The 27,868-nt window shown below is 36.8% G+C and overlaps 1 protein-coding gene across 4 annotated transcripts in view; it reads left to right on the top strand.

Annotated features, from left to right (window-relative positions):
* The window catches only part of CHN1 (chimerin 1), a 1,979,161-nt gene that overhangs the window by 1,611,716 nt on the left and 339,577 nt on the right, over positions 1–27,868 (top strand). For all 4 annotated transcript variants that reach the window (XM_044075564.1, XM_044075565.1, XM_044075562.1 and 1 more), the window contains one exon: positions 6,446–6,530. In XM_044075564.1, the coding sequence (XP_043931499.1) occupies positions 6,446–6,530 (85 nt within the window). The remainder of the gene's footprint in view (positions 1–6,445; positions 6,531–27,868) is intronic.

Genomic DNA, 27,868 nt, shown 5'->3' with positions numbered 1-27,868 from the left:
CTGAAGTTGTTAATGAGGTCCATGCACTCAGAGATACTGTTGCTAAACCATATTTTGCTAAAGGATCAGCTGACAATATACGTTCTACTTATATGGGACAAGTGATAAGGAATACACATATGGTGTTCACATATTTAGTGATATTAGGACTGTATGCGAAATTAACAGGAATTGGCATACCCTTATGTCAGACTAGTATTTAAAGAAAGTTCTGAGTCCAAAACCACAATTTTCTTTTCACAATAATCAGTCACTTAAGCGTGTTTTGTGTTACAGGACTTTCCATAAACGTTCTTTATCTTGTTTCGATCTGCTAGGCACATTTCCATGTCGTTCCTTACTACCACATAAAAATGGACAGGCCATCAAGAAGGTACTTACATTTCCAGCTGGGAGCCAGCCATTACCAGTTCAGAGCTCTGCTTTTTGGTCTCACTACAGCCCCCAGAGTGTTCACCAAATGTATGGCAGTAGTCACGGCTCACCTCAGACGTTTAGGATTCTGTGTGTTTCCCTATCTAGACAACTGTCTCCTATCTGCCACCACCAAGCATCTACTCCTACAAGCCAGGGACCTAACTTTGGACATCTGCAATCAGTTGGGCATTACAGTAAATTTTCAAAAATCTGCCTTGTTGCCCTGTCAACATATTAAATTCATAGGCGCAGATCTAGACACTTCATCTATGGTAGCATGTCTTCCAACAGAAAGAGTTATAGCACTCAGACAGCAAATACTTCACCTCCTTCCCAAGACTAAAGTGAAAGCAAAGATAATTCCAAGGTTACTAGGAACAATGGCCTCCACTATTACATTAGTCCCTCTTGCCAGAATGCACATGAGGATTCTTTGATGGCTATTGTTCTCCCAGTTGTCACTTCAAGAGCCTCCAATGTCTCATCTGATCAGAATAACGGAATCTTGCAAGGACGACTTAAGATGGTGGATACACTGCACTCATGTGAGAATAGGCAGACCTTTCGTTCCACATCAACCAGTAGCTACAGTGACCATGGACGCTTCCCAGATAGGGTGGGGGGGGGGCATTATCTAGGAAGAACAGTCCAAGGTACATGGCAAGAACATGAAGCTCACTTGCATATAAATGTTCTAGAGATGAGAGCAGTGCTTCTTGTGTTGCAAGCACTTCAAGACTCTCTCCCTGTAGGGACTATTGCGATACAGTCAGACAATATGTCTGTGGTTTGGTACATAAGCAGGGAGGAACCAGATCTTACCCCCTTTGTTGAGAAGCCCTAACAGTGTGGCAATGGGAAGTTTCTTCCCAGCACTTTCTAATTGCAACACACATTCTGGGGAAGTTCAACGAGATAGTGGACAAGCTGAGCAGAGCAATCCTAATGCCTCACGACTCGTATCTCAATCACAATGTAGTGGAAATGATTTTCCAAATATGGGGACAGCCTTGCTGCGATCTCTTTGCCACTCCCATGAATACCAAGTGCAGCAACTTCTTTACTCTAATCCTCCCTCCAGGGGAGACACCGATAGATGCTCTTGCTCAGGATTGGCCCTCGGGACTTCTTTATGCCTTTTGTTCATTTTCTGTCATACCCAGAGTAATTCAGAAAGCACAATGCTCGGGAAGCAGGTTAATTCTCATTGCTCCTTACTGGCCTCGCCAAGTCTGCTTCCCCTTCCTTTGGCTTCATCTTCAGGAGAACCCGTAGATTCTGGACCCAGTGCCAGATCTGCTGACTTATATGTCAGGGGAGCTTCATCCTTCTCTCCACACCCTAAAACTGACAGCTTGGCTGCTCCACTTCCAAATTTAGTCAGGCTTCACAATTTTACTCCTACAGTTAGACATATCTTAATGTCCTCCCATAAAGCTTCTACTAGAAAGCTGTATTCTAGTAAATGGAAGATGTTTTCCCTTTGGGCTCAAGACAGGAACATTGATCCTTTTTCTGCACCTATTCATTCTATTTTGGAATTTTTGGTGGAACTGTTTCAACAAGGCTCAGCTGCAGCAACCATCAGAGTTCAACTCGCTGCAATTTCAAATTTTCACATTGGTGATTCTACTTCCAACTTAATGTCACATAGGTTGTGTAGAGCCTTCTTAAAAGGTGCCTCCTTATTAAGACCTCCCTTTAAGGAACCCCTTTCTCCTTGGGATCTAAATTTTGTTTTGTCTCATCTCACGTTACCACCTTTTGAGCCCTCTTCATCTTCAGACCTCAAGTTCCTTTCCTAGAAGTACTTGTTTCTAGTGGCCATAACTTCTGCTAGAAGGGTATCAAAGTTGCAAGCTCTTTCTATTAAACCACCATATTTGATTTTTCATAAGGATAGGGTATCCTTATATACAAACACATCCTTTCTACCTAAAGTCTTTTCTGCAAACAGCATAAACTAATCTATAGAACTGCCAGTGTTCTTTCCTAATCATAGCAACAAGGCAGAATACAAATTACATCAACTGGACGTGCATAGACAACTCAGATTCTATTTGCATAGGACAAAAGACTTCAGAAAATCTGACCAATTATTTGTATCCTTCTCTGATGCAAAAAAAGGAACCTCAGTCTCAAAAATTACTCTCTCCAATTGGCTTTCAAATTGTATTACATTTATCTATAACTCAAATCACAAAGGTTTGCCTTTCAAAGTGAAAGCTCATTCCATTAGAGCAACGGCCACGTCATCTGCCTTTCAAGCCAGAATTCCCATGGATAATATTTGTGCAGCAGCTACTTAGTCTACTCCACATACTTTTATCGCTCATTACAAAGTGGATTTGGCTTCTAGGGACAGGGCATCCTTTGGTTCCATGGTGCTTAAAGGTGTACTCCCGTGCGCCATCCAGGGAAAAGGTGCTAGGGATGCTGTCCCATCATTGTAAGAACGAAGGCGAGATAGGACAACATAACATAAAGAAGTTATGTACTCACCATAGCGTTCCATGTTTGTTGTCCATCTCGCCGTTCATTCTTACAGACCATCCCTACTTCCCCCTGCCAAAGACTCCTTGGTAGATTTTTTACTACTTTCAGGAGTTCTTTGTTGCAGCTTGTTTCTCCTTACAGTATGTAAAGTTTGGATCTGGATATATGTATATGTTTGTAGATATGTATATAGTGTACATATCGTTCATTAGTAGCAGCAAACAAGATCTGGGGAATTGCACCACTGCGTTGTGGGATACCTTCTTGCCACAAGCCAGGTTTGAGACTTTTAGCTAAGTATTCGACCAAGTTGGAGCCAAGGATCAGCTCTGAACCCATCATTGTAAAAATGAACGGCGAGATGGACAACAAACATGGAACGTTATGGTGAGTACATAACTTCTTTTTTTATTATAAGTTTACTTTGTTTTTATTAAATGAAAAAAGTGGAGAAAGTGCCTCAATTCGAACCAGTAACCAAAAAATAAGGCACTGGAAGGTTCACCACGAACTTTATTAGATGCAAACTATGAGAACACAAACAAAGGTTTGTTTTTATTACGCTGCTTTTTGCTCCTCATTGCTCTGGTGGTAGAAGTCTTCTATTGTTTATCATCTCCACCCATGGCTATATGTATATAATTTTATATATATATATATATATATATATATATATATATATATATATATATATATATATATGGATATATATATATAGAGGTATGTAGATATATATATATTCACATATTAAATCAGCTTAGAAAGATTCTAGTAGCTAAGCCAATAATTGCAGTCATTTACCTTTTGCTTGTATTGCAGCACTATTCTTTGTGATGGTAGGATTCTGCTCAGTATTAATTTGTACTAGTTTCACACCAATTTCAGATGCATATTCTGAGACCTCTATCATGTCCTTCTTCATATGATCTGAGAATGCTTGTCTCAAGTCATTCACACCCCCATGCACAATGACTGTGTCATATGTGTACTTTGTTTAAAAGGACTTGAAGGTCCTAATGACACCGCAGATCCTGTCATCAGAGTGGTAGCTAACCGTCATTCTTTGTATGCTCGGCCTGGTGAGTGGTGCATGTGTTAAATCTGAATATGGTGTTGGCTATGACTAAGATATTATAAGATGTATTGCCTTGGCCTTGCCTTCTTAAGGACTTCAGCCTGTCAACTGACAACCTTTCTGTGGTTGTGTTCTCTGTACTGCCTGTGGTGTTTGCCTGTTAAATGTGCCGTGTACACACAACCTTCATATAGGAAGCCTTTGTGGATTAGCCATGAAATTCTGTGACATGGTGCTCATGGTTTTATGAGGTGGGTGTCACATCTGACATGCTAGGTATAGTCTACAGTCTTTGAAGAGAGGTTGGCCTCCAAGTTTAGTGGATACTTGCACCTGTCACATATGGAATAGTCTACAGAAAGAATCAAACAGCTGTTAGTGAACATTAGGCAGTTCTTGCATTGCCTCAGTGTTCCTATTACTATCAGGCTGTCCACAGACGATAAGGTAAACTGTGACTTCATGATATTTAGTTCCTTGGGAAATAAGGGGTTATAATAAATGTTAACAAGGTGGATTAGTTGAAAGGCAGTGTATACTGGAAAACTAGAATGAGCAGATTATAAAAGTAGTATAGGAAAAAAGTGTGTATGTAATGTAAAGGCTTTCCTACCAAAACCCAGAATTAAATCAGGGAATTTTAGATATCACATAAGTGTCCCAGCTGAGCTATTTCAGCGCACTGTGACAATGGGAGAAAAGAGAAGTGAAAATCTTGGAAAGGTGCTGTGCACTGAAGTCCAACCTTCATTTGTTGAACATTGTTTGTTGTAACAAAAGGTTTGACCAGTACTGGCAGACAAACTTTTTCTTTGGTAACTAGCAAGTTCTATGATAGCATTCAAAAGTAGCTGGGTCAACAACTAGCATGCTTTTAAACTGCAGCTTAACTCACTTCTAAATAAATGGAAGCATTATACCTCAGCATTCCTTCGTAGATGTTTACGTAACTGGAGCATTAGAAATGTGTTGTGTATTACCACGTATTTTATGTATATCTAATCTCTATTAACCTGGCTTCAGAAAGGTTAGTCAGGGAAGTAAAAAGTGAGTCCTGTCCTTTGGGTTGCTCTTTTTGGTCAGGATTCCTCGGTTGTGTGCTTGACTCTTGTCTGATGCTAGAGGTATTGCATTTTTTAAAATTTGAAAGGAGTTTGTCTTAGTGGCGATTTGTAGGGGTCTATATGGTAACATGAATGGATGCGTTTACTAACAAGGTATTTATTTATTTATTTATTTATTTACCAGTTAAAGCCCACAAGGCATACTTGAGTTTATCTTCAGGGGTGGTCCACATGGAACACTATGTGCTTAAGTGACTTTGTCAGGATCATACAAGAAAAGAGAGAGGGAGAAGCCCCCCACCCCCGACAAACACATACATATACCATCCATTCATACAATACCCAAGAAGAAACAGGTCTATTGCCTTTTGACTTCAACAATCATGTGATTGAACTTGAAAAGCAAGGTCAGAAACAAGTGATCATTTGACAGGTGGGACTAAAACTGTATAGCAAAAAGGAAGAAAATGCATGTGAGAACACTAGTGTATCTAAGCTTTATGTTAAAGAACAATGTGTAAATACACCTTTATGGAAATACAAAAGGACCATGCAGGATGAATGAAATGCTGCTGCTTTGAGTACCTTTAAGTTGTTACTTGTGCTTTACATGTCTTAATTTTATAAATAAACTGCTGCCTGCTATATCGGTGTAAAGCAATGTCTTTTGACTTCTAAATGAAATTCTCCAAATTTCTGAGTATTACTTATGCATATTTAGTATGATCTATGTGACTGTCATGCATTTCATGTCGATTAGGTTAGTAAATGTGGTATGAAAATTGTTATCATTATCTGTCAGTTTATACAATTAAATACTGCATTGGCTAATTTAAATAATCTTTGTTTTTGGTTAGAGGGCAGAACATAAAATGTACAAACTCAAACACACAGCCCAATGCCATTTTGCTTATGTAAATTTCTTTCATATCATTGACTACATCCAATTTTTGTCCTACAGAATTATTGTGTGTCTGATTTTCTTCTGGGAATTGGAGCAATAATTTCTTATAGCAGTAGCATCAGTATTAATTACTGTAGCAACTCACCTCCACGCAGTTTTGTACTTTACATGATGCATTATTGTTTAGAAGGCTACCTTCGTGTTTTCTTCAGTGAAACACTTTTTTGTCTTCCTTAGATAGCACACTTTTCATTCTGTTTTGATGCAGGTATTTTCTGATAATAAGACTTCAATTGAATTCCTTTTCTGTTTTTTTTTTCCCAAAACTGTTAAGATGCTGTTGTGCACTGCTCCTCTGGCCTGTAACTGCACTATTACAGACACTGCATATCGCGTATTGTAATAACTAAATGGTAACTCTGCAACATGTTATAATGTCTAAGAGGTGTTGTGATGTACATTTTCTTTATTTCTGCTACTGTTTTACAGGTTCATACATTCAGAGGTCCTCACTGGTGTGAATATTGTGCCAACTTTATGTGGGGTCTCATCGCTCAGGGAGTGAAATGTGCAGGTACATATTTACCCGAGTATCTTATTCTTCATTTACTCATAGCAATGTAGGTTTTTATCTAAGCTTATTGCTTTTCTGAAAGCCAAGAAATGCGTCATGTGGGAAGTACTACATTTGATGTGTTCATTTTAAGAGCTGTAAGTAATGTTCTTCTTCCACATGTTGTTGAAATTAGTAATGAATATATTTCAGATATATTATATCTCCTGAATTAGTAGAACTTTTTTTAAGTAGGTCTTCCTAGGTGACTAGGCTTACAACAGTATATTGTAACCCTTGTTTTGTGACACAAAATACTATGTTAAAATTCTGTGCACATGCTGTACTTTCAACAAAAAAGTAGACAAAAATTCTTAGTTTTGTAAAACTTGCTAGTCAGACAGAGAATTATTGCTCCACTTTTACTAAATGTAAATGGCTATCAGTGCAAGGTAGAGCACCTCTCCTACTTCATATGTTCTCAAACAAAATGTTAAATGACAAATGCTGTCCATCACTAAAAAGTAAGTTATTTGAAAGAGAACCAGTGTACACTCTCAGATCCAGTGATGGGATACTGCATTCATGGCCATCTTTCAAACTCACTCTCACAGAAAAACCTTCTCAAAAATTACTGCCACACACTGGAACAGTATACCAAAGGATATCAGGCAGTTTTCCGATGCTGTTTAGAATAAAACTTAAATGTTATCTAGACAACCTAAATGAATGCAAGTGTTTCAGAGATGTTGATTAACATCCCACTTCTTTTCAAGTGACTTTCAAATGTTTCCTACATACTCTCTCCCCATATGTTGTTGTTCTTCTTTCGGCTTTTCCCAGTTAGGGGTCGCCACAGCGTAACTCCGGTCCACTAATGATTGGCAGTAGATTTTTACGGTGCCGAGGTGCCAGCTCAACCTTCAACGAAGGCACGTCCATTCACACATGTCTTTTAAATGCCCCTCGACTGCGGGGAGGACATGCAGACTCCACACAGAAGGCGCTCCAGTAGGCTAGTATGCATATAACAATACACCTACACTATACCTTAAAGTATGTCATTCCTTTCTTTAGTGTCTTGCACATATAGTTGCAAGAAACCACTGCATTAGTTTATTCATTCTATTGTTCTGCACAGCATTACTATAGAGACCTATTCACGTGGCCTTGTTAAGTCTTTCTTAATGGTACATTTGCTAGATAGTGCTGTATACCTTCATTTTATGCATTGTTTAATGTAGTCTTCTTGCATATACAGTATGTATCCATATTCTTCCTATGTTTAGTATAGTACACATAAGCACATTTTATAAGCAATGGCATACCCATATCAATCTTTTATACTCAGAAACATTTTCTTTCATACTCTCTGTTCATGGCATTTTACATGATCATGCCTTTAGGTACTGTGCTTTAATTATCTGTGTATAACATGAATTTTGTTCTATGCAATGTTATTTCATTTGACTGTTTTATTCAAAGTACCTCATTTTACAAACTACTATGCAATGCCAGATCATACTGCCTTAATGTTAATTGGATTCTAAGGTGTTAATATTAAAAGATATTTTTTAAACATACATGGTCTAGGTTGTTACTGAAAAAGGGTCCATGGACCACTTCACTCATCTGATTAACAAAAGTGAATTAATAAATTATTAAGGCCATTACTCTAGCAGGTCACAGCTGCCATGCTTCGCATTTCAGGCAGCAAGTTAAAGAGGTAATCCTCTATGTTTCTGCTTCATATCTTAGGGCTTCCTTGTTAACAAACTGATCAGAATCTGTTGCAATATCTAAAATGAAGTTTACAAAGAAACACAGTATTTCCTGACGTAGTTAATTCAAAATGTCTCCCACTTTTAAAATCCTGTTGAGCTTTCCATCTATGAATTCACTGCTTGTTATCGTGGTACAGGACCCTAGGTTAGGTGCCTTGACCTCCTATTCTGTCATGCTACATTCAGAGTGCACAGTGCCTCCTTTAATTTGCTGGTGAAGATTATCAGTGGAGACTTGCAGTACTTCAGCTTATTACTGGAGACGAGTATGCCGTCCTTCAGAAGGGATGTTAAACTGAGGTTCCATCTGCTTGAGTTGGTGGTAGCACAGGTGGCCATAAAAGATCTCACAGCACCTATCAAAAAGAGGAGTGGAATATCCCTGATGCCCTAGCCAAATTTCCACTAGTAATATCAATCTCAGCTGTGATGAGCTCCTTATCCCTTTCTGCATACTAGTGGCTGGGCTTTGTATTACATAACTAACTTCACAAAAGCACAGAGTTCTGCCTTTTAGGAGTTAAGCTGTGGGCTGTGCAGACATTATCTGACCAAGCATTCATATCAGTACAGCTGCAGTGATTGAGTGATAGCACTAAATTGATAAGATGACAGCAACTTAGCCATTATTGAGCGTGTGTGTGTGTGTGTGTGTGTGTGTGTGTGTGTGTGTGTGTGTGTGTGTGTGTGTGTGTGTGTGTGTGTGTGAGTGTGTATATCTATATACACACACATAGATATATGTACATACATACATATATATATATATATATATATATATATATATATATGAACCTGACTTTAGATCAACAGCGCAAATTGTCAATCCATACTTCACCAAAAGCCAAACATCAAAAACAAAGTGCATTAGATCCACTCATAATCAAAAAACAAACAAAACAGATGTTTTTGCAGGGGGAACAGGTCGCTTGCACCCCCCCACACCCCCTACTAGTTAAATATACTAACTCTGAGATTGCACTACAGTAGCGAAAGGGCATATTCCCTGATCCCCACTGCACTGCTATCTCCAAGTTAAAATTCCTGCATTTTTCGACCTGCTGATTTTCAGTTAGCTGTGCCAGCTTTCCCCACTATTGATGAAAACAATCATTGTCAAAAAACTTTTCTCCCTATATATATTTATAAGTGTAGGTGTAGCCATATCTATATCTCTGTACCTATTTGTCTGTCTATATGTGGGTCTATGTAAATGAATCTAACTTGCACTAGATCAGCTCACAAAACAATGGCAAAAACATCTAACTCAAAATAATGACAGCTGATTGCCTGTTATACTAAGGAATGGAATATGCTCTTTCCCTACTTTTGTGCAATTTCAGAGCCGGTATGTTTAAGTAGCTGGGGGTGTGGGTGATGTTGTATTCTTCCCCCTGCAAGAAACATTGTCTTTGGATTTGCATCCTCCAAGGTTATGTCTTGGAGCATGAGTTTTTTAAATATCAATATTTTCAGTTACACATTTTTTTTATCAGTGTTTTTGTTAAGATATACACACACACACACACACACACACACACACACACACACACACATATATATATATATATATATATATATATATATATATATATTATATGCATACACGTGTGTGTGAGTTTATGTTCAAAAAGCTAAACACAAAGAGCTTGAAAGCTGAAATTTCAAAACCAAAACATTTACTCTGTCAAAATATAAATACAGTGTTTTGTGTTTTTGCAGGGGGCAAGTCCCCATTGTACCTCTGCACCCAATGCTACTTTTAGATGCCAATTCTAAGATTACACAACAGTGCAGGAAAGGACTACCTACCTACCTCCACTTTTATGCAATGGCAAATGCAGGATCCAACAAAATAAACAGGAAAGACATCATAAAAAAATGTAAAACAACATCACAAAACAGGAACACCCACAAACAAATTTATTTGTGCTTTCTACACAGACCTCCTCAAAGAACACTAAACCTTTAAAAATATTGAAAAATTAGTCGATGAAGCAGGACTTTGACTGAATAAAAAGCTCCTGTTGATGTTTGGTTCTTTCTGAATTTAGGCTTAGCATTTTCTTTTCAGTTTTCATTATACGCTCCTTAGTCCGTCGTAAATGTTTGACTGTTCATGGTTGTTACATACTGAAGGTGAAATGAGCTATCTTGCAAAACAGATTTATCTCACTATACTTGCTTCCTTCATTTGCATACTTGTGATTTTTTTTTTCCTTTTTAGAAATCCTCTCCCCTACGCAGTAGCTTTGGTAAAAAAAAAAAAAAACAGAGAGAGACAGAAAGGACATTGTAAGCAAGGCTAGAAAAAAGAACACAGCAAGAATTAAAGAACCGACATAGCTCATGCATTATTCTGGACATGAATGGGGTACCTTAGTCCATAATGATTCCTCCAGCTGTAGAAAACAGCAACACCGGTTCTTTAGCTATAACGTTTGTGTTCATTCATTTTAGGAAACTGCTTCTGTGGACTTCATACCCATATTTCAAACTAAAAAAATGGCTTGCTTTACAGAGAACCTAGAACCCCTGTTTCATATATCACTGCAGAAAGCATCTATGTTTTCCTGTCACAGACATATTTAATCTGTGTTTCATACAAAACGTCATGCCTCAGATTTGGAAAACTGCTCTAATTAAACCCTTCCCAAAGCAAACCAACCCAAAATATATGTCTCACTTCCATCCAATTTCCAGCCTCCTTCTTTTGGACAACCATCTTGAAAAGGTAAGTCTACACTCAGCTCTCCCTCTATATCCAGCAGTACACCTGCTGTCCTCCAAACAACATGGATTCTGACCTGAACAAAGTACTATGAAAGCACTTTATTCCCTAACTGATGACATCCTGATGAACTTTGATAGTAGCCTTCTTACAGGTACCCTATTTATCGCTCTAACAAAAGCATTTGACCTCATTGATCACTATCTTCACCAAAACAGACTAATTGAAATTGGTATCAGTCCAGATGCCACTCCCTGGTTCAAAAACTTCCTCACTGACAGACACTTCAGAAGTCAAGGCTAATGTTAAAAGCCTCTGTCTCACTGGGTTTGCAGATAACTGTATATATGGGAGCTGTTATAAATCCCATAAGACACCAACATCTTGCAAGTGGGTTTAACTCAGTCTAAGCCATGGTCTAAAATTCAGTGCCAGAAAATGCATTATAAATGCCCTTTGGGAAACAGTCAACCTGCATTAATTACTCCCATCGATAAAACACCCCTTAAAGTCAACCCAGTAGTGAAAGATCTGTAAACGTATGTAGACAGTAATCTGGCCTGTGACCAGCACATAGCTAAGATAAGAAAATCATTCTATGTTGCCCTGCTTATAGGTAAGGGTATGGCATCCTGGTGCAAGGAAGTTATAGTACCACTCTACTCTGCCCTTATCAGACCTATCATTGAATATAGTGCCCCAGTTGGTATATATCTGTCCAAACAATTGCAACTGTTGGAATGCCCACAAAGGTTTCTCACCAGCTGAATTCAGGGCATGAAAACGCAGTCCTACACTGATCTTCTAAAGGCACTGTTTCTGTGTTCCGTTTCCTACAGGCTGCTGAGAGTTGATTTTTGCCTCACTTACAGGGCTTTCTCAGACCCAGCCCTGATGGATCTGTTACACATGTGCAAAACAAACAGCACCAGAGATCAGACCTTTGCTTGTGACATAAACAAAACATGCTGGAGAGAAAGATATATGTCCCAAAGCATCCCCGCACTATGGAATAGGTTCTCCATTCATGTAAAACAAGAGTCCATCCTTATCCCTCTTTAAATGAAACTCTGACAATTGGATGGGAAATTGTAAATTTTCCCCCAGCCTAGTTCCCATGTTCCTTATGGGGAGAGGATATAGGAAAACCATTATCCTAGCTAACACCTCTCCCTACAAATCCTTAGCTACCTGCCTACTAACATGCCACCCCCACCCCTACATGATACTTCAAATCCAAATGGTTTGGGATATGTGGCTAAGCTTCTAAGGGCCCTAGTGATTGTTAGCCTAGTAATAACATATGAACCTTTGAACTTCAGAGTTAAAATAGGATTCTTCCAATCAGAATCTGCACCTATTCCCAAAGGTGTACCGCAAGGATCTCTTCTTGCCCCCTACTTTTCTCCATATTCTTTAACAAACTTTCTTGTGGTCTCCCCCATCTCCCACTTATCCTCTAGTCTGATGACATGATCATTTACAGATCAGGTCACTCTCACACCAGTATTCAGTTCCAACTCCAGTCAGACATACATGAGCTCCACCTGTACCTCATAAACCATAAACTATTTCTCAACCCCACCAAGACCAAAACTGTGCTTTTTGGACTGCCACAGAAAATTTGCCAAGCACCTGACTCTTTAACTATATTTCCTTCACAACCATGCCATAAAGACAACCTTCACCTTCAAATACCTAGGACTATGGCTTGATCAGTCACTAAACGTCCATTTCCACATAGACAAAGTTAGAGCCAAAATAAACTCCCTCCTCTTCTGTGTCAAAAAGATCCCACCTTTTCTATCCCAGCCAGCCAGCTCAGCCATTGGCAAGTTGTTCGTTATCAACTTGAATATGGGCTCCACATTTTTGCTTCTGCCTCCATGAAAAACTCTGCCAGTCTCCAGACTCTCTCTAATAGCATCTGCAGATTCATTACAAACTCACATTTCAGTGAGCATCTCTGTATCACCTCAGAAAAAGCGAAATGGCTACCTATAAAGCAAAGATTTAAACTGATTTTAGGATCCCAACTCTACAAACTTCTACAACTACACACATTTACTCCCAGTGCAGCTAGACTTTACAAAAAAAATCCCCATACAACCTGAGACACTACTCATAAGCTACACCAACACTCTTTGTCAATAGAACCAAACTCCACAGCTCTGCACATGCTTTCTCTTCTCAGGCACCTTCTCTTTGGCAAGCTCTCCCCATTGACATTAAGGAAATTAATACTTACTCCAAATTCAGAATGCAACTCAAAAAGCACTTCTTCATCTAAGCCAAATGTTTCTGTTTCAGCACAGGACATATCACTTAACCTATCTCTTTTCGGAGTCTCTTCTCCTCTCTCACTGAAGCTTGAATCACTTTAGAAACTGATGTATACATTGTACATTACACTCTACCTGATTGTAGATTGCTCTGTGCTTGTTCACTGGAATGTATATACGCCGTTTTTTCTATGTAATCAGCCTGAGCTATTCTGTTGCTGCTTACATTTCTGTATTTTTTTGTTTGTGAAATATTTTGTATTTCACCTGGACTGAGCCTGAAATTGATCTATATTGATCAGTACACTAACCCAGTAAACAAATATAAATAAAATAAATACAGTAAAAGGAGAGAGAAAATAATCTAAACCAGTTATTGATATGAAACCCTGTTAGTTCTCACATAATTATTGATATGAAACCCTGTTAGTTCTCACATAATGAAGTTGGCCTATAGCCATATTTTAGGTGGACATTGATGGCTAAAATAAAGACTAGGATTTTACTTAAGTTTTACTGACCCAGTATTATGAAGGAAATATAACATTTCTGTGCAGCTTGCCCAGAATACTAGAAGACAACAACTAACCCAGAGTGTAGAAGCCCTTTGAACCCCTTATGTGTAGTAGAAGTCCTGTCTGAGAAAATTGCCATGGACCTTGTCGTTTCCCCATATAAAGTAAGGTAAAGGTCACCAGTACATATTGGTAATTGGTGATTATGCCATGAAGTTGCCTGAAAAACCAATAAACACTAAGACTGTATGGAAAGAACTGGTAATTTTACTGAAGAAGATATTATGAATTAATTTGCTGAGAACACGTGTCATGCAGCTTAGAGTGTATGTTAAGACATGCATAGATCCTGGCGGTGGCAAATCTTATGAATGATCAAAATATTGTAATACAGGTGTTGGCACGAAAATTTAATTGGATGATAAAATGCTGCTATTTAGACATGCTACCTCTGATATATATATTGTTTCAGAAATAAGTATGATAATCCCCATGCTTCTAACAAGCCTGGCTTCCACATGGGGAATTAAAGGAGAGGGGAGTAAGTTAGAGGGGAATACGAGCACCTGGCAATTTTATCATGAGACAATAACAGAAGAAGGGACATGCAACTGGAGTAAGGCTATAGTTATAGGTGTAAAGAAATGGAATAACTCATGGTAGTGTTGTTCATGAGTTTGTGTTAATTTGTATAGTGTTCGTTGTAAGTAATCCATGCAGAAAACTGTCTGTTCTCATGACTGGTTATAGCTTAGGTTTATACCAAAAGGGAACATTCCTGGCCAGACAAAAAATAAATGTTTGTTGTTAAGGTAAAGTCAAGGGTACCTTTAAAAGGAAGGCTGAGAAAGGTTTTCTGTGCTGTAGCCATTAAATGCGATTGTTTACAAGAAATGTTAATGAACTGAGCAAACTGGCTAGGAAAACAGAATATTAACATCTCTGTAACACTCATGCCCTTGGGCTGTGGCATTATAGGAGATGTGAGCATAAAATGCTAATCAAGGGTATTTGAATAAGGGAAGCAGCATCTGCATTTCAACATGCAACACAGATGGAAATGATCTTCTTATACAAGAATATGTTCCCTTGCAGTGGAGGAAAGCAGATAAAGGATAATAGATATTGTGTAGAAATTAAGGATTTTCTTTGAATAACTAAGATTATCATTTTCATTGTGGATTTTCTGTGATGTGCTCATTGAGGATAAAAAAAAGTGAGAGAGAGAGTTGCCTTCTAGAAACATATATAAATACATCCATCTATCTATATATATAGATATATATCTGTAGATATATCAATATATATATATATATATATATATATATGGTTCTACCTGACATAGCCGAAACCACACAACACCGACAACCACATCACCGACACCACATATTCGACAGTCCATAAACACGAAACCACACATAAACCCCATACACTGCACACACCAACATCCATTCCACAAACCACACACACAACAAGCACACCAAAATCCTTACAAGCCCACACTAAACCTTACCCTAACCCTCCTAACTCACTTAACCCACCCTAATATATATATATATATATATATATTATACATTAGCGTAGGAAGGGTGGAACGAGAGGGGCAACTGCCCCAGGCGCATAGTGTTGGGGAGGGGGAGGAGTGATTATCCAATCCTAATCTCCAATGCATAACTGGCTTTGCGGTCAAACCTGAGCTCTTTAGCACTCCGTGTATGGTCTAAATTGTAACAACTGTTTGATACAGTTTAAAAGTAAAAAAAAAAAAAAACTCCTTTCATTTTTAACTCAAACTTGAGTGCAGTTGTACTCTGTGTAGGCAGGGTATAAACTGTAGAAGCAGTTTGCTACAGTTTATAGGAACTATTTTTTTTTTTATACTAAAATCCTGTACTGTGCCTGCATGGAGCTCTACAGCTCTCAGGTTTTAGTTAGAAAAAAAATAGAGGTAAGAGATTTTTTTTTTAAAATTTTAAACTTATTGCAAGCAGTTGCTATAGTTTAGACCACATAGAGCACTGAGGTTTGACGGCAAATGCAATGAAGGAGGGTCGGGGGCAGGGCCCAGAAACAAGAGTTGAGTAGCTGGGCAGAAGCGGGGGTGAGCATGTTGTGCATTTGACCACCTGGTTGATGTGCCATTAGAAGGAACATCCATACTGTGCATATGGCCGGACCACCTGGTTGTAAGTAATTCATGCACAAAAATTCAACAATGCTGAGTGCCAATAAGCCAAAAAAAAAAAAAAAAAAAAGAACGAGAACACAAGAGAAGGGGAAATCTTGAAAATCACTCTTCTTTTTGTGTGTGTGTGTGGGGGGGGGCAAATGCTCCCCCAAACTCATATATACCAACTCCGAGATCACCATACCTTGGAGAAAAGGGAATATTCTGAGAAATAGCATTTCAAACGTAGTATATGTAAGTTCATTCTTTCACCCATTCAGTGTCTCTGTTTTGGGACTCGCACTAGGCGGTCCCGACATTTCACATGGTAATCTATAGGCCCGTACCCTTGGACACATTATCACTGGCAGTGCAGTCAGATTCAAGGCCTTGCACTAAGATGTTTGGGAGTTTGTCACTCCTGAGATTATTATGTGGGACTTGTTAGGATATCCACTGTTACCAGTTATACTTGTGCTGTACTTAGTACTATTGGCTGCAACAATACAGAAGTCCACTATAAGGAGATGTAAGGCATGGGGTCAAAGAAATAAGACTATTTCTATTCTGACTGTATTGATGTATTTGGCAATACTTCAACAGGAAATAAATATTCTTCTTTTTGTATTTGGTGAAGTTTGATACTTTTTCAGGGTAACTGACTAATAAAACCAAACCTAGAGCAGTGTTGATCAATTATGTACCACTGAAATATTTAGACGTGTGGGTTTCTGTAGGGAGATTCCCATATTAAAGATGTTGGAGTCTGACTGGGTAAGTCTTTATAAGTTTCAGTTACCAAAACATATGAGGAGTTAATGAACAGCCTAAAATCCAATTGTAAGGTGTGAAAAATGATAAATTTCTTTATATTAATATTAATCTTAATTCTATGTATATTTCAGAGTTTTCAGTGGGTATATTGGACCACTCCTTGAAATCATGTAAAAATATGATGACAGACTTTATTTGGGATGATGGAAAGCTTTGAGTGTTCTGTGAAAAGTTAGTGATCAGGACAGAAAAAGGTGGTTTGGTAGTCACAGACCCATACTTGTATCATGATAGAGTTAAGATGAAAATTTTATATCTACTGCTAATGAGAGCTTGTGATGTCAAATATAATATTAGCTTGCTTCAAAGGGTAACAGTAAGCAGGAGTTTGATAGTATATCTCTTTTTGTACATATTTTAAGAAGATATGTGAATACTCCTGTGTTATGCAGCAGGCACTGGCCAGTCTAAATGGGATACTGTATTCCAATGATCTGAAACTGTGAATGAATGTGTTCTTATCTTTTGTATGTAGTGGTGACAGTGTCCTGAATGATGGAGGTTTAAGCTGGTGTAGCTTATTGAGACCAGATAAAACATGGTAAGGAGTAGGACACCTGGAATCAACTTAGGCAAAATTTTGGCATAAATAGTTCCTCAAATGGATGTGTAGTACTGCATGAGTTGGGTGATTAAATGATCTACTGGAGGAATACGGCATGCAATAATATCATTGTTAATGACTGCCCTTCTGTGAAGAAGGTATGGGTCTGGTCTCTGATCATTGCAATCCATTTGGCTGGTCTGATCTGAGATGTACAACAGAATTATTGCTGCCTACTGACTGAACATGCTTTACCAGATTTGACCTGAAACCAATCCCCTTAAGAACAGGGAAGTGAAGTTTTCTACCATGTATGTGTTATTGTATTGTGAAATTTGATGTGCTTTGTGTACCAAGTTCTCTGTACATTTGGAATACTTTGACTTGTTTACCTTGTGAGAGAAGGCAAATTGCAGGAGCTCAGGACATCCAGTTATACCAGGCACAGAAATAAGTGGCTTTTTTTTTTCAGAATGGCTGTTAGCTTTTTTCTGTATCTTTATATTGTACCGTGCTAGTACAGTACATCTCAAGACAAGGTAAACTGCTAGTATTCTGGTCATCTAATAACACCAGGTGAGGCTTGTATGTAATTAGTCTTGAGCAAAAGTTTACCTTCACTGAGACTGATGTCACAATGGAAATAAAAGATAATTGACTTTGAGAATTGACAACGTTATTGATGTCATTCCAACGGGGTCCAAATTATGCTAGCATGTCTGGCATTCATTGATATTACTACCAGTTTTACAGGGATCTCCTGCACCCCTTCAACCAGGGATTTCAAAAATCTTGCCCACCCTCACAGTGCCTTTTTTAGGCAATGTCAGTTCCCTTTGTCTACCAGCCTAGTCAAACCAAGTCAGATCAGAATATTATAAACTTAGTACTTCTCAGAGTTAGAAGCCTCAGTAAGACATTGTCCTCAGAAGTCCTCTGGATCGTAGAAAATATTGACATCTACATCACAACTTAAACCTGGTTTCAGTCCAATGAAAATTCACCCTCCCTCCCTACCAGGATTCCATGTCCATTGGTTCAGATCCTTTACTAAGGGTGTCTCTGTTACCATTGGTAGTATGTCCATATTCCTGTGTAGTTTCATGACATCAGGACTTATTTGTCAGTAAAACAACCCCAAACTCATCAATGCCTTACTAACTATAGATATTTTACTTTATGATAGCCAGCTACAGAACCCCTTTTATGACACCATCACCACGGGACATCCCTAGACAAACTAGAGTACCTCACCATTGACTTAAACAGTATTGTTCTATGGGATCTCAATTATCTATCCTAAATTAGAAAACCTACACTAAAATAAATACGGATAAATAAATAAATATAAACAAATATGCACAACACTTCCTAGATTTTATCTCTGCAAACTGTCTAGACCAGAAAGTACACTCCCCAGTCATGGCTCAAATGTACTGGACATGGTTCACATAAATATAGACCTGTTATGTTCTATGCCTAAAGTTACCTCATCAGTGCTAAAATTTGACCACCTTTTAGTAGTAATGACCATGAAGGCCTAACAGTTGTTGCCCACAAACTGTCTAAGAGATTTCTCAAAAGCAAACCTACCTCCGCAAGTCTGCTGTAGAAAACACCACTGCAATTTCAGATAGTTTCTGTTCACACCTGGATGTCGGTATTGTGGCATCTATCCCATGTTCCCATTCTGATATAAATACAACTCCAGCTTTAGGAGCAACCCCTGTGATGGAACCTTACTGTAAACAAACTACGCAACAAAAGGTAAAAAAAAAAAAAAAAGACTGAAATCCCTGTGCTACAAATGAGATCTGAAGAGATTAAATAAGGCGCTTATGGACAAAATCAAATCTACTAAAACAAAATAAGAATTGCAAAGTGTTACCTCTGTCAGGGTCAATCACAAGTCCTTTTTCATCTATGTTAGGAACCTTAAGAAGAGTATCAAGCATTGCACTTATGTGATATATAACAATAACACCCACTGGCCTCAATCTTCTCTTATTTGTCCACCACCTCCATCTGGTATATCTTGCCTTCATTCTCCCAAAGATCATCTCAGAGAAAGTCATAAACATACACGTCAAGGTAAAAAGCACTATCTCTCTTAATTCTGCTGAGATAACAAGGTGCTTCCTTACAAGTATGAAACATTGTTTCATTAATCTACTCCTAAATATGTTCGGCCTCAGCATCTTAACTGGCTTCATGCTGGAGTCATGGAGAATAGCTCTGATTGTCCCCCTCCACAAGGGCAACATCACCATTAATCCTGGAATAATAGACCAATAAGTCTTACCAGGCTCATCCTAAAGTGACAGAACCCATTATTATGGGCATCATTAAAAAAAAATAAAAAAACACGATATTGGCAGCCTGCGACCCACCCACACACACACACATACTCTAGTAGTCTCTTTTTGAAAAAGTCACTGATGCATTAGCTATGTGCATATCGATACATTTCACCTGCCCAAACAAATACAAGTAAAATAAAATAAAAGTCCTTCATTAACATTCCACACTTGGGCACTATTGAAGATTAATTAAATTAAGTATTAACCCTTATGTAACATAATAAATAGTCCATTACCCCACAGAATTCACTCAGGTAAGATAGGGAGTGCACTCTCTTCTAAAAAAACCTTGTAATTAGTTAGGTCTTCCAGCGCTTTGTACTAGGGCTGCTACTGTTTGCTATTTATTTATTTAATGACAGAGATGATGTCAAGGGATTTAGCTGGAGCTATCACAAACTCTGAATGACTCCTAGATCCTCCGAGAAGGTCTAACCTGCAAACATGTGGTGCCAGAGCTATGATCTCAATCTAAGTGCTAAAAACTGTAGCATCATCTCCTTTCAAAAAAGCAAGCAGCCATGAACAGCATCCCCTCAAAATACAGTTATTAGAGACCTGGGCACTTTTATTGACAATAAATCTCTAAAAGTTTTTAATCAAAGACGAAAGCACTAATCCTTTATTTGCTTTGTATCATTTGTGTGCAATAAACTTAAGTTCTACTGCTTCTTTGTAAATGACACTTCTTCAGTATAACACATACTGATAACGCAGCCCTGGTATACTGATCCTAAAAAAAAAAAAATCACATTTTGTCACCATCTACTGAAACTGTGCATTCTGTCAAATCAGTTAAGTATGGTAAAGCCGACATCCAGTGTTAAAATACTGAAGAAAAGTCAATGAGTATGTAAGTAACAACAACGAATAAACAATGCCTGCACTTCATAACTTCTGTTATTTCATGCATAGTCATAATTTAAAATATTCACCATCTACTGAAACTGTGCATTCTGTCAAATCAGTTAAGTATGGTAAAGCCGACATCCAGTGTTAAAATACTGAAGAAAAGTCAATGAGTATGTAAGTAACAACAACGAATAAACAATGCCTGCACTTCATAACTTCTGTTATTTCATGCATAGTCATAATTTAAAATATGTTTGGAACAATACAATAGATAAAAGGTAAAGTGACAGTCATGATTTAAGGTCAACTCAAAGGTCATGTCGTTAGATTAAATTGAAGTTTTTTTAAAAAACTTTTTTTGCTCGCCATAGGTGTTGCATTATCTGGCACCAAGGGAGGGAAGATACTAAACCTTCCTAAAATGTGCTATCATTTTGTGTTGCAAGGGCAAGCAGCAACAATAATATGGGGTGGGATGGGTACAGAAACAAAATGGGGGTGATAGGTTTTCCAAAGTCTAAGACATATAAGGTATTGAAGGAAAAGGGTTTCAGGATGTATGTATGTATGTATGTACATAGAATAGAAAAATTAGTTGTCAGTGGATGGTAAAGTTAAGTGGGTATGAAAGTATACTAAGGGATTATTAATGTGGGAATCCAATTTTACAGAGCAAATGTGTGAGTTTGCAGGCAGGACAAAGCAGGTGAAAAAATACAGAGGGTAAATGATGCATGGGAGGAGAGTGAGAGAAGGTGTAAAATATGAAAAGGTATAAAAGAAAAGTTTAATGTGAAAAAGGGAAATTAAGTTAGAAACTGCCAGGTAAAGGAGGTGAAGCAGATGTTTATGGTTGGCGATAACATGTGGTGGGCATTGTTTAGGTAGCTAGGAAGATAGAAGTTCCATGGAAACATTAGGGGAGTAGAGTCAGAGAATGACTGGGAATTATTTATCAAAACTCAGGAGAGAAAAGAGGTATATGGAAGTGTGGTACATATTACAGGGAAAATATCAGCAAGAGGCCCTAGAATAGGAAGAAGATGGCATGAGAGAATTTAGAGGATATTCAAGGGAGCCCGGTACTGGAACCTATGTAAGACCTACAGATGCGGCAGGCTCATAAATGGTGCAGAAAGCTGGGTCAACTGAAAAGGGAGAGCATGGCAGAGTTTGGAGGTGTGGAGATGAAAGGATAGGAAAGTTGCTTGTGCTGTAAAGTTATAATCAAGCCCGCCAGTTTTCATAGACAGCTTTAGAGAGATGGAAGAGATATGGAGGAAGCCTGGAAGGAGTAGGAAAATATGGCTTTTTGGGGTATGGTGGGAGGGCAAGGGATGGCATAGACATAAAAAACAGTTTGGATAATTGTGGTGGAGTAGGTAAACTTGGGAATGGAAGTTGGTGGTGGTGGTGACTCATCGAGAAAGAAGAGCATGCCATGTGGCTTATCAGATTAATTATGAGAGTGAGAAGGAGGACTCTGGAAGGGATCACTGTAGTTAAGTGTACAGTAGCACCAGAAGTGAGCAAGTGTTATTAGGTCAGAGAAGGTACTGAAGGTAATTGTACTGGGACAAAGACAGCTTTTGATGGATACAGTCTTCCACAGTTGAACTGGTTATGGTGAAATTACCCAATGTTTATTTTAAGATTGTGAAATCGTGTACTGGGAGTATATGATTGATTTTAGATTATAAGTTTGGACTTGCTCTGATTTACCTTGACACTTCTTGGGAATCTGCATAAATGGTGTGATGTACTATTACATTGACCCTCCCAAATATGACAGTGCAGTTGTGTAAGGCATTTAACATAACAGCTGACCTTCAATGAGAGGTCACTGTAACAGTAAAGTTACCTTTTCTTCTTCACTTGTGTTTTTTTGTAAACTGTGATTTTTTTTACAGCTCATTTAAGACTATAAGAAGTTAGAAATGTTAGGATTATTTTTACATATTGTTACTTCTTCATGGCTCATTATATCAAGACTACAGCATTTACCAAGACACCTCACTGAAACTTAGGAAAGCAATATAAAATAAACAACCTTCCAAAATTTCCCCCTCACATCCCTTACTTATAAATACCAACTCCAGCCTTGCTTAGACTCAGAAAAAAAGGAAATATTATAAAATAACTCTCTTTTCCCCAACTTTGGCATGCACTAGAGTACACACGAGAAGTTGCAAATACATTTTCCTTTCAAGTATTCACTATACAGACACACAGGCAGTCAATACTGCTCCATCAGTAAAGTGAGTTAGCAGTTGTAAATACGAGGGCTCTGTGCTGTAACAATGCATATAACTCCTAGTCATGGAATGGCAAAAAAAGTGAAACTAAAGAACAGTGAATGCCAGCAATCATTGTTTTTACTTTTATAGGCAGCAAGCCCCCTGCACTCCTGTACCCCAGTGTCTAACATATACTAATTCATATTGCCGTACCTTAGAAAAAAGGGAATACTCCAATACTCCAAGGCAAGCTATGTATAGGGCATCATTTTTGCACATTCAGTTTTACAGTTCCAGGACTTGGACTTTTGAGTCTTGGGATTTAAAACTTACCAAGTAATAAAAACTAATTGATAACATATACTGTGACAAGACAGGACACAGAGAATGTAAGTAATCCTTATACTGGTGTATTCTGGCAGTTACCCACTATCATTTTTGGTGTTAGGGCTATTTCATTGTATTACTTCACATAAATAAAATATTTTTACATATACTGCAGATTGATTGGCTACAGTATTACTTAGTAATAAGACTGTTACTATGGATGAAACTATGTTTGAATTAATTTTATAGTATAAGGCATATGCCCATATATGGATTATGTTGGCATATGTACATTGATTTTACTAGTGTAGTCCACCAGCTGTTTGCCTGGAGAAGTTGCACATTCCTGTGGGGATTACTTTTTCAAAAAACTGAAGATAACTTGGATCAGCAGTAAATGATATGTAAGGGGAGTCTCGGGCCATCTGTATAATTACATAAACAGGCATGAAATATGAGGTAGTTCATCTCAGGGAATATGTAGTTACTTGGAGAAATTCTGGACAGGAAGTCCGGACACAGAGGGCAGGTAAATACTTGTGTTTTGGTTTACTGTTACAGTGACTGCTTCTTGAATACATACTGTTATGATACAACCTTACACCAATGTACTTTCTTGAAAATGAGCACAGATTTTCTTAGAGCCCTAGTTGCTTTTCCTGTAAGTACCCCTTAGGCTTTACGTTCTTTTTCATAGCATATTTATTATTTCTGGAGTTCTGCAACTCACTCCATAATGCATATGCCATTTTGGCATTACAGCCCTTCCCACTGCTTTTTCATTAATTGATGCCTGAATCATTGCTTGTGGCATCACATTATATTTTTCATACTGAACACATTTTAATGAAGCAGCACATAAATATGAGTGCATTAACTAGACAGCTTTCAGGTATATGACAATTGTTAATGGTAAAAAATGTATTTATGTACGAGTTCTTGATAATGTAGACTAGAAGTTTCTCGTATAAATGTAAAGTAGGCAAACTACATCAAAATGTTTTCGAAAGTTCATTTGAGGCAGCAGCTCTTTACGTAACCAGCACTTAGGTAATCAGGTTCACACAAAAGCAAATCTAATTACAACCAAAGGAGAAATTGTATTGCCAGACATGTCACAGTCTGTAAGATGTTCCCTCCAAGTGAAGCAGATCAGTGGGAAATAGCCATGTCTAATGTCTGGTTTGACTTGGCTTGTGAAGTAAAAGCTCCCTCAGCTGATGAAACTATGCCAATCTGCAATTTTTCACCTGTTACCTTCCATTTTATGCAAGACTTTAGTTAATGATTTACTGCAATTCCAGCAGTTTTGTTAAAGCTTCTATAAAGACGTCTGTCTCTGTCCCTTGGCACTATTCCAGCCTGTCTCAAAAGCTGAACTTAGACAATTGGCCTGTTGTGCCTGAGCTTTTCCCAGTCCTTAGCCAGGCAAACAGACCCAGATGAAAGTTGGTTTACTTTATTGCATCTCAGTAAGTAAAGCCAAATAAAGGCTTTCTGGAAGGATGTTTGCAGGCTGCAAACAGCATTGCTTGTTAGAAAAATATTTAATGGCAGACTAATAGATATTGAAAGACTATAGAGCAGTATGTGTTTTTGCCACATTTCCCAATTTTTTGTATACCAAATGCAGCCAGCTTATTCATTAAATTGTTTTCTTTGTCAATGGCTCATTCACTGACTCTCTTTTGCCTCTGACTGAGGTGTGGTACTGCAAGTAAAAAGGCTTTGATAATGAATACACAGCAAGATTTTGGCCAATCCAGTACTGCGAGCAGATGCAAGATTCCAAGCTGTAACTTGAATAGTAAAATGATGCATAGGTACTGGCTTGTATGGGCTATATTTCTTATCCTAGCAGAGTTTGGTAATCTGAGTCAGAACCCCATCAATTATGTCTGCTGATTTTTCTGTTGTTATATCCCCCCCTGGGTGAAACAGTGCTGGTCATTGAACAGCATTTTGTTTATTTACTTAATGACTGCAATCCAAGGTACATGAGCAAGCTAGACTGCCCTGATCCAGTATTCCACCCCAAGGCTGTCAACTAAGTGGATACTAGGGAAGATTAGGGCATCAGGTTACTGCATTCTCCTCTATGTGGCATGAGAGTAGTGTTCTCTTCCATGCCAGAAGATATACACTGCAGTCGCACTTAAAGTCAGAACTGATACGTTAAATCTCTGGGCATATTACCAGTGTTTCAGCTGCATGGATACCGAATAACCGCAATCTTTTACATTTTACGTTTTAAGACTTTATGGGTCACTAAAGCCAAATCCCACTAGCTGTAAACATGCATGTTTCTGCCTTTTTTACCTTATTAGTAATCCACATAAGTGAATTGTTTGGCAGTGATTTAGAAATACACTACTTAAATTCAAGCCTGATGTCCATAAACATTAGTATGCCTGCAAAATATCCCAAATAATCCAAACCAAAGGGTAAAATGGTCACACAGAAGAGGAACAATAAATAAAAAGTCAATGGCATTCAGAACTCAAAAAGGTGAAACACTGGTAGGTTCTTTGGAGATTATTTGTATATACCCCATGGACCTGTATCTCAGGAGTTATAAGGTATTAGACAGTGAAGATTGTAGCTTGTCTGGGTATTTCTTGTTGGTCTTTCTTGCAGTTATCATAATGGTTAAGGTCTTCACCTCCCATGCACAAGGTACAAGGTTTGATCCCGATCTCTGGCCAATGCCTTTATGGAGCTTTATGTTCTCCTTAGGTCTGTTTGGGGTTCCTCTCACCTCCCAAAAACATGCTGAGTGTTTCTAACTCAAACTCACCCAAGAATGGAGCTGTGGCAGCATCACAGACTCTAGATGGTGCCCTATGGGGGAAGAATTCTGTAAACTAACATGTTTGGGCATCAACTGTGGTGCACGGAATCTTCAAGATGGGAAACATGCCTAGCCATTCAGTGGTGAAAAATTGGCTCTAGGTAATTCAGATGTGTTGACTAATGTCAAATGTGCATAAGTATTTGTTGGTGATAAGTGGATTGAGGACCTGATCTACTCCAGGAATCCTGATGGAAAGGCAATGCAGCAAAATCACTTGGCTTGGGCTCCAGAGGTCCCCTTGGCTTAAAACCAAAAAAAAAGAAAAAAAAGACAAACCCAAAGAAATGGAAATTGGAAAAAAAAATTTTTTTTTTTTTTTTTTTTTTTTTCTATTTTTTTGGGGCTTTTAAAAAAAAAAAAAGTAGTGTTTTTTTTTTTTTTTTTTTTTTTTTTTTTTTTTTCTTTCCATGCCAGAAGTTTTATTTTTTTTTTTTTAAAAAAAAAATTTTTTTTCGGGGCACTTAAAAAAAAAAAAAAAAAAAAAAAGGAAGGGGGGGATAGTTAAATTTTTGGGATATTAAAAAGTTTATTTTTTTTCTTTTTTTTTTTTTTTTAATTTTTTAATAAAATAAAAATTTTTAATTTTAGTTTTAAATTTATTTATAAAAAATATATTAAAATATTTTTGTTTTTATTATTGTAATAATAATAATTGTTTAGTATTTAAAATAATATTAAATTAATATTATAAAATTTTTTGGGGTTGAAAATTTTAAAAAATTAAAAAAGGGGTAAAAGGTAACAAAGGGGTTTAAATAAATGGTTTCCCTTTTAAAAAGGTGAAAATTTAGGTTTTTTAGATTATTTGATTTAATCCCTTTTATTTTTCAATTAAATTATATTTTGAAATTTAAAATTTTTTGGGTATTTTTGTTTTTTTTTAATTATATAAGGGTTTTAAGGTTTATATAAATAAATTTATATTTGGGAATGTTTATATTATTTTTTAGGTTGTTTGGGGTTTTAATTAAAAAATGTGGTGTTTTAATAAATAAAAAATTTTAAATTGTGGGATAAATTAATTTATAAAATTTTAAATAAATGTTTATAATTGGGGTAAATTTAAGGGGGAAAATTAATTAGGGGTAAAAATTTTATAATTAATTTTATAATTAAATTATAATATTTTTTATAAGGGGATTAATATTATAAATTATAAAGGGCAATAGAAAATATTCTTTAATCTTAAAAAAAAAAAAAAAAATTTTAAATTTTAATTTTCTAAAAATTCCCAGAAACATAAATGTATAAATTATTAATTTAATAATATTAATATAATCATTTCATTTTTTTTAATATACTACCGGGTTTTTTATTTGAGGAAAATTCTTCATGAGTTTTTTTGCCAACAGGAAATAATTATTTTAAAATGGTGTGAATAAATATATAAAAAAAAAAATAAGTTTATTCCCCTTAAAATTTAAAAAAGGGAAGGCTTTCTAATTTTCTTCTTTTGGGTTGTTAAAGAAGGTTTAGGGGGAAATATATAAAATATATTTTTATATATATATATATATATATATATATATATATATATATATATAAAATATATTGTATATATTTAATATGTATTGTGTTATATATTTTTATATATATATATTTTATATATTATTTTTTTTGTAATATTGTATATATATATATATATTTTAAAATATATTATATATTTAATATATATTATATATATTTATATGTTTATATATATATAAAATATATATATATATATATATATGTATAATAATATATATTTTGTATATATTTGTATATATTTATATATATATATATATATATATATATAAAATTGTATAATATATATATATATATATATAAAATATATATATAAAATAAAATATTATTATATATATATACATATTT

This window comes from Protopterus annectens, chromosome 6.part1 (assembly GCF_019279795.1).
Source record: "Protopterus annectens isolate FY-2018-M chromosome 6.part1, PAN1.0, whole genome shotgun sequence".
In the NCBI taxonomy this organism is placed as follows: Eukaryota; Metazoa; Chordata; order Ceratodontiformes; family Protopteridae; genus Protopterus; species Protopterus annectens.
Note: the sequence above shows the minus strand (reverse complement) of the source record. Positions and strands in the feature narration are given on the sequence as shown.